General features: G+C 50.0%; 1 protein-coding gene across 1 annotated transcript; it reads left to right on the top strand.

The window, feature by feature from the left end:
- Positions 1–527: 527 nt before the first annotated feature.
- On the top strand, positions 528–9393 carry LOC116835724 (olfactomedin-4-like). Its single transcript, XM_032798811.1, has 2 exons — positions 528–1200; positions 8591–9393. The coding sequence occupies exons 1-2, from the start codon at positions 528–530 to the stop codon at positions 9391–9393; spliced, it is 1476 nt and encodes a 491-aa protein (XP_032654702.1).
- Positions 9394–11733: the final 2340 nt, after the last annotated feature.

An 11733-nucleotide genomic window follows, 5' to 3' on the forward strand; every position in this document is an offset into this window, starting at 1 on the left:
AAAGAGAGAGATCATCTGCAAACTTCAACCGTGGACAAAAACGGAGCGGCCGCACTCACCGTTTAAGCAGCTCCTTTGGAAGGCCGACATGAACGACGACGCTTCCGGCCCGACCGCCCACCGGCACTCGAAACCACCGCTCAGACGGGGACAGACGGCCACAGCACGCGGCACAATACCTATACGTCTGAGCAGACCAGCCGGCGGCGCTCGCTTCACCTCGCCGAAGAAGGCGAAGGCCTCCTGCGATCGCCGCCTCCGAGAACCGCAAGTCCCGAGCCAGAGCCGGGCCGGCACGCACCACTATCTGCCCGGGCAAGTGCTCTCCACCGCTACCAGTCGACTCCGGCCGGGCAAGGGCGTCGAGTCCGTGCTTGACAGCTCCCCCGGTCACGTGCCGTGGTCGAGGCTCATCGCACTCCCGATACGCCAGAGACTTCACGACGGCGCGGGACCTGATAGCGCTTCATGAGCCTCCCTGCTCAGCCCGGCACCGCGGGCGGCGCTTCCCTCTAGGAAAGCAAGCGATGCTCCAAACCTCCATCTCTGGAGCAACTGATAGGCGCCGGTCCTTGATCGAGATCTCGGCCCGATCCGCTCACGCCATGGTTCAGAACTCCCCAGACCGCTCGCAAGCACCCGCACCCGACCTACTCTACGCGGTACGCGGTCAGTCCACAACGCGGCACGTCCAGGTCCGATCCTACACGACCGACGCCCAGCACGCTCCGCCCGCTCGCCCCGCTTGCCGACGAAGTCCATCATACCGTCGCAGCACCCGATCCTGGTCGACCTCCGCCCGCGCTGGTCGAGGTCCCGGTCCCGATCTCCGAAACGTTCGACTCTCGGCACCGTTCCCGGCACGGACCGTCACTCGGCACCAGTCCCTACGGGTTTGTCTGCTCCCCGCCTTGGCCCTTCCAGATCACCCTTCAGCTCCTCCGCCGACCAGACAGCGTGCTCTATGGGGAGTGGCCAATCGAACGACTCAGCCCAGCAGTGGTCTTTCTGGACGCCTGGGCGACCATCAAGCCCAAGGCGATCTTTCCCGCCGGCCGAGATCTGCTTGTGCATGCTCGAAGTGCCAGGGCCACATCACGTTCCTCCTCCCGGCACCGATCGTTGCCGATCACCAGGAGAGGCAGCTGGCTCTGAACCGAGCCAGCATCTTGGACTCAACAACCTGCAGAGGGAGCCCCGGTACCGCTTTCTCCTCTCCTCCCCCAGATGAGGCAGTGGCGGCACTCGACTCTGGCCGCCCCCTATTGAAACCTTCGCCGCTATTCAAAGATTTGCCTCCGCAGAGGTGGCCTTAAGCATTAATCTACAAGCGGAGGAGGTGCCGGAAAGTTGAGGAATACCGTAGGGACATCTCATCATCCGTGCACCAACGAGGGTCGCCTGCCCTTGCCTAAGAAGCTATTCAGCCAAAGCGGAGTCTATTGTGCAGGCCCAGCATCGTCCCTCAACGGCCAGAGGCGTGCGAGAAAGTATTCATGGTAACCCTCCACGGGGTACGACTACCCTGTATCCCATGCCTCCTCATGCTCTCGGTCGTCCAAATCCGTGAATGAGAGGGAGCGTCATGGCCAACCAGCCCCGCCAAAATCGCGTGAGGCTAAACGTATGGACCTGCTGGGCCGTAAGATTGACTCCGCGGGGGTCTCCCAGTTAACGTGTCGCAAATCCCAACATCGCTCTGCTAGGCAGATTGATTTTAATAACTGGCAGACATGGACAGTTATTGACTGGTCCCGGTAGACTCCCGCCCTGAAGTGCAAAAGTCTCGTGGAAGAGGGCAAAGAAGACTCAAGGACCAGCCTTTACAGGCTGCGCCGACGCCGCGACTCCAGCAGCTAGACCATCGCGTCCGGGCGTACCATGACGATTTCCTGGTGCAAGTGGTCCGCTTACCTCCGGAGCTGCCGCATTACCATATAAGACTCCCTTTTGAAGGCAGGGCCCTCTCAAGAGAAGATCGGCCCAAGGCTGCAAAGCCTTAAAAGATAACCGCATAAATAATGGCTCCCATGGGCATTGCCAACACCCGCAGACCCAGCGGAGGTCTCGACAGCAACCTGCAGCGCCCTTATACCCCACCACGCCCCGCACAGACTTCAACAGACGGCGGGGACGGGTGAACCGACGACGCCAGTCCGGTTTCCCAAGGGGGGCAAACACGGTACCATGCCAAACCCCGTTCCCCCCCGGGAACGAAGCCCTAAACTCTTGAAGGTGCGCCAGAGTGCAGAGCACCAGTCCCTTCCCGTGCTCCTCTTCTTTCTTTCCAACGCGCCTTTCTCCCTTCCTCCCGGGTGCACCCGATAACCTCAGCCAATGGTCTTGCGCACGGCTGGAGGTTGTTACCGATCTCCAGTTTTCGCCTCCACCTCCCACACTTTATCTCCCGTCCCTCTTCAGGACCCCTCTCACGAGCACTTCCTCTTGGCAGGCAGGTCTCACGCTCTCGGACACTCGGAGCGATAGAAGAGGCTGCCTCCGACTCCGAGCGAGGGTTTTACTCCGCTATTTTTTATCCCACCAAGTCCGAAAGGAGGTTCCGTCCCATCCCTAGACTCTCGGGACTCACGCTTGTAAGGAGTTACGATGTCCGCATGGTATCCTTGGGTCCATCATCCCTGCTTGGATCCGGGAACGGGTTTGCTTGCTTCCAGAACTGAAGGAAACCGCCGGTACTTTCATGTTGTCGATTCTATCCCGCCCACAGACGTCTTCTCGCTTCTGGTGCGGGAACCCGGCACTTTCAATCATGGTCCCTACTTATTGGCTGTCTCTGCCCACGTGATCTTCACGCTGGATGGCAAAGTAGTTGGCAGCTTGCTCCGTCGCCAGGGAATGTGTCTCCCTTACCTGGGACGATCTGGCCTGGTTCGCGTTCCCAGGCTCAGGTCGCCGCGCACATGAAATCATCAGGGACCTGTTCGTAATCTCTAGGGCTCCTGATAAATTTCGACAAGTCCTCCTCGACCATCTCAGAGATAGAATTCATCGGGGCTGTCTGGGACTCTATGGTCGCGACAGCCCTCACTTCCACCCAGCCGTCTCCAGGCACTACTCACTTACAATTAGACAGCCTGCTAGCCCTCCCCACCGAACTCGGCCAGGGTCTGTCTCAGCCTCTTAGGCACAGTGGCGGCGTGTACTTTTGTACCAACCGAGTATGCCAAACTCCGCCTGCACCCACTTTGCAGATATGTTAGCTTACGGTTTACCGCCACGCAGGGACAGCATGGACTCGTGTCACACTCCACAGAAGCGTCCTACACCCCTCCGTGTGGCGAAATCCCGCCTGGTGTGTGCGGGGTTACCGTTTCACCACACAGCCGTGCCTTTCCTACAACGACGCATCCTCGCTGGGCTGGGAGCTCACATGGGTTTTTTCTCGTCGAACACAGGGCCTCTGGTCTCTCGGGAGCTGTCGCTGTCACATAAACATCAGGGAGCTGAGGGCCGCTCCGCCTCGCCTGCCAGGCTTTTTCTTCCTCCACTCTGCGAGGCCGTTCTGTCTAGTGCTCCTGGACACCCACCGCGATGCAAACTATATAAAACAAGCAAGGGGGGGACGCCGCTCTCTCCGCTTTGTCAGGAGGCGATACTGCTGTGGGGAAGTTGTGTAACCCATCTGGCATCCGATCTGCAAGCCTCTTTTCTCCAGCAGCTCCAGAAGTGTTGGCAGACCGGCTCAGCAGTCCTTTTCTAGCCCACGAAGTGGTCTTCTTCGTCCCGAACATAGTCCGCATTCCTTTCCAGCGGTGGGGATTTCCCCGAATCGACCTCTCGCGTCCCGCACCAACCGAGTGCACCTCTGTCTGCTCCATCCCGCCGGTCGTCGGACGCGGCTCTCTGTCGGACCGCGGTTCCTCCTACCTTGGTCGACCCACCTCCTCTATGGCCTTCCCGCCGTTCCTTGGTGCACAAAGTCCTCGTAAAGCTAATCGCAGGGAACAAGGCCCGACTAATTGCTCATCGCCCCACGCGTGACCCCTCGGCCAACACTGGTAACAGGCTCTTGGGACCTGTCCATTAGCAGTCCTGGTTCCGCCGTCCATCCGGACTGATATCACAAACCACGCAGGCTTCTTCTCCACCTCCGACCTCCGGTACCCTCCACTGATGATGCGTGGCTTCCTGGCTGGCTGAGCTCTCAGAAGCTGTGCCCCTGTTCAGCACCCAGTGCAGCCAAGTGCTCTTGGGAAGTAGAAACTGCAAACCCAAGGGGGGGCGGCCCCAACCCAGCCTACCTGCAAGGAAGAGGTTCTTCCTGCTGGATGTTCAAGCACAGCGGAACTGGTCACCAGCTCCAGTCCATCCAGGTGCTACTGGAAAATCTATGGAACCTAAACAACAGAGGCTCAGCGCTCTCATCCCCTCCCGCGTCCACCTACGCCATTTCCTCCTTCCATCCAGAAGGCTCTTCCTCCGCCTTCTCTCACCTACTGGGTGCTCTGAGGTTCTCAGGGCTGGAGCGCTGTTCCCCAGGTCCGCTATCCAGCCCCCTCCTAGGGACCTCAATCTGGTTCCCTCGGAAACTAATGGCCCTCTCTTTCGAACCACCTTGGCAAAACCTGCTCTCCTCTGACTACGTGGGGTGGGCGTTCCTTGTGGCCATTCTCGGCCAGGAGAGTCCTCCAGAGCTTCGCGCTCTGGTGGCGACGCACCTATCACGATATTCCCAAAAGACACGGTGCAACTCCGACCGCATCCCGGCCTTTCTGCCAACGGGTGGTCTCCCCCAGTCTCCACCTAAACCAAGGACAATATTATCCTTCAGTGTTTACCCAAAACCTCATGAGTCTCGCAGAGAGCAGAGCTTGCATTCACCTCGATGTTCGTCGGCGCTGGCGTTTTACATTGACCGCACCGACCCTTCCGAAAGAACCTCCAAACTATTCGTGCCGATCGCAGACAGGAGAAGGGCTCACCCTGTCTCCATCCAAACAATATCATCCTGGGTTACGGCATGCACAAACGCTATTCTTGGCTCACACTTCTGACAGGGCGGAGTTACCGCTCATCTCCGAACGAAGCGCACGCGTTCGAATTGCCTTCTCGCCCGTGTGCCTATACCAACAAGTCGTGCAGCCACGTGGTCGTCAGTGCACACTTTTTCTGCCATTACGCCTTGGTGAGCAGTCCCGGGACGATCGCTCTTGGTTGGCGTTCTGTATCTTCCACGCTCGTCCAACTCGACCCCGCTAAGGTAAGCTTGGATTCACCCCTACTTGGAATGAATACTGAGCAAGCCTCGAAGAAGAAAAGACGGTTTACTCACCTTGTAACTGTTGTCTTCGGATGTGTGGCTCATTCTTCCATCTCACTACCCAGCCCTACTTACCCACTGTCGGAGGAAGACGGCAGAAGAACTGAGGAAGCGGCCGGTCGGCAGGGCATATATACTGGCCGACGAAAGGCCGCCCGCCCAGGGAAGCGCCTGCCGACCCGCCGGGTGTGCTTAGGGGAAATATTCTTTCCGACGAACGTGCACTGTAGCGGCGCACCCTACTGAGAATAGGAGCAACCACATCTCGAGAACAACAGTTAAAGGTGACTAACCGTCTTTATCCGCCATGCACATTCATAACACCCCCATCTTTTACAGTACAAGTCTGCTAGGAACAGAGGCGTTGGCGATGGCCCTGAGTAAGCGAGCATCCGTCTCAGAACCTTTAACCACAGAGCTATTGTTCACCACAAAGCCCTTTATCTGTTCCATGAACAGCAGATATTTTATCCTGGCACCAAGCTTCTCTGCAATACTAATGCATTTTTCTTAACACGAACTATATCGGTTATCCACACCTCCTGAGCAACGAGTCTGAGGTCTTTTTTGTGTTTTGGGGTTTGACAGCTTACTTCGTTCCTGTTCTGGTAGAAACAGACTATTTCACTTTATCCGCATCTACTGCATTCAATAGTACATTAGCTACCTTTGAAGCACGCGGCAACTGTAAAGTTTAGCCTTCATATTTGGCCAAGTCACGTTTCTTGAAGAACCGACTTCTTCCTTCCAGCAATCCAGTAGTGCAGCCTATGCCATCGTTATTCGTTAGCGCCCCCTGAGGGTACACGAGTTCAACGCAGTGTTCTTGAAATGCAAGTCCATATTTATTCCAATCCATTTAATTAGAATGCCGTTCTTTTAAAACCCCCCAAGGAACGCCTGCACTCACAGTTTCTGAAATAAACGCCATCACTCCTTCCAGTACTCAGTAATATATGGGGAGCCTTATGCTCTTTGGGATGTTTGTCAGTCTTGTTCTTTTTACTAATCACAAACCCCTAGATGCGCTGCTCTGGGTTTGTGAATGTGTGTGTTCTGCGCCATATCAAAGAGCACTCTACGGAGTGCATGCCTTGGATTTGTTGAATGTGATATGGTTCTGACGACAGGTACAGAGCCCTAATGTGTAGCATCGCCTACCAGGTTGATACGCTCGTGTGGTTTTTGTGCACAATTCAGAACACCACTAGCGTGTGATGCTCTAGGGTTTGTGTACAATGTGGGCGTTATCACAGCCAACAGTATTTCTCACGGGTTTGATGGGATAGTGGCATGAGAACTGGAGTTGGTTATGTGGCGTGTTTTATACCAGAGTCTTGTTTTGCACGCTCTAGGTGCTGACAGATATGAGGTTTGGACCTGCCTGGATGCTTACATCTGTAACTCTTGGCTGTTTTGCATTGTTTAAAGGTCTCAAAGCAGATTCTTGGTCTTTGGCGGTTCTGGAGGAGGTGTCCTTGTAAATCGAACCCTACGTCATTGTCAGCAACAAACGCTTGCCATGCCGATAAGAGGGAGGTGAGAGGGGACCATTTTACAAACTGAACTTTACCATCTTTCTCACCCACATATCATGGATCATTTTTTTAAGATACATCTCATTGCTGAGCAAGTAAAAACAAACTGCTTTAAAATCTTATTTAAACTACATTTTGCACAGTAAAGAACCCTGTGGTTTGAAACATAACCAAGTAACTTTTAAAAACCTCAACCTGTGCCTTGCACCAGACGCTCTTACCCACACAAAAACAGCAGCTTTATAAAACACCACAAACCAATTTGCCTCCATAACTTCAATAGCTCCCCCAAACTTTTAAAAGCGCCGTTGCAAAAGTTCCCTTTCACTGTGGGGGTACTAAGATGATGCAGACCTCGCACTGATTTGATATCAATCAGCTGTTGGCCCTGATTGATCAATTTATATAGAAATATAAACCAGGTCTTGCCAGGTAAAACAACTTCACTTCTAAGAGGGAGCAAGGTCTAGTGTTCACGCACCTGACTTTGAAGTAGGAAATGTGTGAGTCTTGGCACTGCCATTCGCGTTGCTGTGTGATGTGCAGGTCACTTAGCATCTGTGTCTCAGATGACCCTGCGTTTACAGGAAAAAACTGGCAACGGTTCATGGTGACATCTTTTGGGCTGCAAAGAGTCAGACAAAAGCGAATACTTTATTTTTAAGTGTGCTGAATGTCACCACTGCCAGCTTCTGACCCAGGGAGACCTGCATATTTTTGGAGTGGAGGATTTTTTCCAATACTTTAGTGTTCTGCATTTATTGTGAAACACTGAACAAGTGTCATCAACAGTCGCTCTGAGCAAAGGAACAGCTTTGATAGCGTTTACTTTCATTCAAGTTCTCTTCATTCCAGACATTGTTCATTACCCTGAAAGCTCATTCTACTGGGCTGTTTGTTCTCAGTAAACAGTGCAAATGCTACTCGGCTTAGCAATGCATCTCGAACAAGCATCGTGTAGCTATAAAAAAACAAACAATTATTTTGGCTGATGAAATGGAAAAAAAAAAACCCGGGATATTTCAATTATCCTGGGGCATCATAAGACAAAGCAAGACTATCCTGGTAGAAATAGGTTGTATTGTCACTTTATAGTTACCTCACATGTAAACTGGGGAGCTGTTGTGAGGCTATGCTCATTAATATCTGAATTGCTTTGAAAGCCTCGGATGGAAGGCTCTCTGAAGTATTGTTTTAAAGTGGTGATTTTGACAGTAGCTTGCTAATCTGAAATGAGCCTCTCGAGCCAGTGCTGCTAATTCTCCCTCCACCTTCTAAAACTCACAGAGGTACAGTGAGACAAGATGTTCCCTCTCGTTTCCCATATTTCCTGAACTGTGCTCCACTGCAGGAGAAAATGACCTAAAAGGCTTCCGAAATTGGATTTTCTATGTGATTTCCCAGCCCAGTAGGGTGGAAAGCATAGAATAGGTGGAAACAGAAAACTGGTCACTTATCTGAAACAGAAGCTAATCACTTATTTACTGCTAGTGAGTACCGACTAAAAACTGAGATCTCTGAAATGTGTTGCTCGAGTGTTGCTGTTTTTTCAGTATGATCCCAGTTCTAGTGGTATGACCACTGTATTTCAGTCAGACTGGAACCGCTTCAGAACTGAAATCCATGTGCTGTTTACATGGTGTAAAGAAAATCTTTGACGAAGATATGTATTTCTATTCTTGCAACAAAGCTGATTCTTATAAAGCACACACACTAAAGCCTCTCTTCTAATCATGCCATTTGAAAACCTGCATTTTCTCTTTGCTTACAGGCAGCTGTGGTCATGGTGGAATTGTGAATATCAGCCAGACCTATATTGTACAGCTGAACTGGAGAGGATTTTCCTTCAAATATGGTTCCTGGGATAGGGATTACTCTCTTTGGACTCCGCAGAAGGACCTATACTGGATTGCACCTTTAAACACAGATGGGAGACTCTTAGAATATTACAGACTTCATAATTCCTATGATGATTTGCTGCTATTAAAAAATGCTAGACAGTTACAAATTCAATATGGGGAAGGCAGTGGCACCACAGTTTACAATAACTTCATGTATTACAATGTATATAATTTAAGAGAGATGGGCAAGCTTGATTTAAACACAAACACATTGGCTGTGAGGAAAACTCTGCCGAATGCTGCTTATGGTAACCGTTTCTCTTATGCTGGTGTTGGGTGGCAGGATATGGACTTTGCTGTGGATGAAAGTGGATTGTGGGTAATTTATTCAACTGAGGACAGCACAGGGAACATTATGATTAGCAAACTCAATGAGACCACACTTGATGTGCTCCATACTTGGAATACAAGGCAGTACAAGCCATCCATTTCCAACGCTTTTATCATATGTGGTGTTCTATATGCCACGAGACCTGTCAACACCAGGAAAGAGGAAATATTTTACACATACGACACAAACACTGAACAGGAAGGTAAAATTAGCGTAATTATGGATAAAATGTTAGAAACAATTCAAAGTATCAACTATAACCCCTCAGACCAAGTCTTGTATGTTTACAATGATGGCTACCTTGTTAAATACAATCTTATTTTTCAACCTGTGTTGCATTGATATGAATAGAAACAACAACTAGAGATCACAGAAAGTCTGGTTTTTATACCCCTTTGGACAGTGTTAATGTTAAATTAAGGCCTAATCCTACCAAGAGTAACTCCTGGGCATAAGGTTTATTACCATGAGCTGTCCCATTGAAGGATAATAAGCTCTATGCCTGGTAAAAAATGGTTGCAAGATTAGGTTTATAGCTTTTTAATTGGTGTCCAGATACAGTGGCAGCAGGAGTACTAGAAATGCCTCTGCTAGAAACATAGATTAAATAGATGATTTAGTGATGGATAGAACATGTATCATGATAGGGAGATTGCTCACGTACTGATGTGCATTTGGAGGAATGTCTGTATTTGGATAACACATGGAAACTGAACTGCTATTTTGTCATCACTGCTCAAAGTATGCAAGGCCATGAATATCATATTAAATATTGGCCTCAAATAATTATAAAAGATTAAAATTTGAGGAGAATTGGTGCTTGATCTTTAAAGAACAGACCATTGGTTAAGCTGAAGCTGTGGAAATGGTTGCCTTGGCTCCTTCTTGCAACCCATCAAAGTATTTTAGATAGCAGGACACCAATGCATTACTTTCCTAAAATTTCACTTCATGAAAAAACATAACCATTTTTGGATGGTTGCATTTTCTTAGCACTGTGTCCTGGGGGCCTGATGCAAAGCCCAATGAAAGCAGTCGCTTGGTATATGGCACATGCTGGAGTAGAACATAAGCTATGCCATCGTACATGCTCCATTTAGTCCTGGAGTCCTTTTAGTCTGCAATTTACTGTGATCTCCATTAGCATCTTTCAAAAACATTCTGAAAACAAGGAGCCAAATTAATTGCCAGTATAATTCCATTGGCATCAATTAACTTACATCAGGGGTGAATCTGGCACATGATCTATCAGTTACAGAATACTGAAGTTGGGACAAAATGAGTCATATGCTCTTTATTTTTAAAATGCCACTTATAAGATTTTTGTACTAATATCTGTACTGTAATCAGGTCAGAAATAATTAGATGAACAGTTTTGAAAATGCAGTAAATGTTTACTGGTTTTCTTTTATTAATTCTGTCTTTGTTTTATAATCTGTATCAGTAGATGTGAATGATTAATTTTTGTTTAATAAAGTGTTATAAAAATCCAAACCCTATAGTTGTTTGTCATTGCACAACAGCTGGGAAACTCTTGGGAGGCATCAAAAAGCAAGCTTGACCCAGGGCCGCCCAGAGGTGGCAGCAAGTGGGGCAATTTGCCCTGGGCCCCACAAGGGCCCCCGCAAGAGTTTTTTGGGGCCCCTGGAGCAGGATCTTTCACTCACTTTGGGGGCCCCGGAAAACTCTTGCGGGTCTCAGGCCCCCAGAGCTTCTTCCGCTCTAGGTCTTCAGCGGCGGGGGGTCCTGCCCCATGCCACCAAATTACCGCCGAGGCGGGACCCACTGCCAAAGTGCCGGCTCTTCGGGGCACTTCAGCGGCGGGTCCCTGAACGGAGGACCTCCCGCCTCCAAATTAATGCTGAAACGGAGCCCCCCTGCCTCCAAAGACCCCAGGCCTCCTGAATCCTCTGGGTGGCCCTGGCTTGACCAAATGATATTGGAAACAGAAATCCTATTCCTCTGAACTTAGAGTGTTTAAGAGCTCCTGGAACAACGCAAATATGTGAATCAATATGTCCGTAACTAGAGGAGGGACTTTATTTCCACTCATTGAAATCTGTTCACTGGTTAGATTAACATTCTCCACCCAGTTGAGATGTTGCTTGAGAGTTCTGAGGCTCATGACACATTTTTAGGTCAGGTGCTGCCACTTACCAGGTATCTGCATCTGTTTCCTGAAAGTGTGTGAAATGAATGTGAAAGCCAGCCATCACTGGCACAGTAATCTGATCCATGAGCACGGGCCTTTAAAGAATTCACAATAGTTCAAACTGACGGTCCGGTTTAATAAATACAACGCTACATGATCACAAGAACTCGCAGTGCTCTGCTTTTATCTTGCCTCCAGTGTAATGAGGCGAGCATTGAGCCCCCATTAATTCCCAAGGTTTCGCCTATTCCCACAGGCAAACAAAGGCCAGTTCTTGTGTGGCATCATTTTAAGTGAGCAACACATTGGGATAAGGGGCAATGTGCAAAAGAGGACAAGGTTATCGTGTTACAACACCTATAGCTTAAGTTACCCTGCCACCTACTATGTAATCTCTAGCCTTGACTCAGGTACTCAGCGCTGTTAAATGCTATGTGGACGTTTGACACTAAGATGGGTGAGGAGGGCACCTTCGCTGAGTGGGCGGCTACTGAAGCTACAAGTAGCAAAATGCTGAGTAGAGGTTTGGA

Source organism: Chelonoidis abingdonii, chromosome 1, assembly GCF_003597395.2.
Source record: "Chelonoidis abingdonii isolate Lonesome George chromosome 1, CheloAbing_2.0, whole genome shotgun sequence".
In the NCBI taxonomy this organism is placed as follows: Eukaryota; Metazoa; Chordata; order Testudines; family Testudinidae; genus Chelonoidis; species Chelonoidis abingdonii.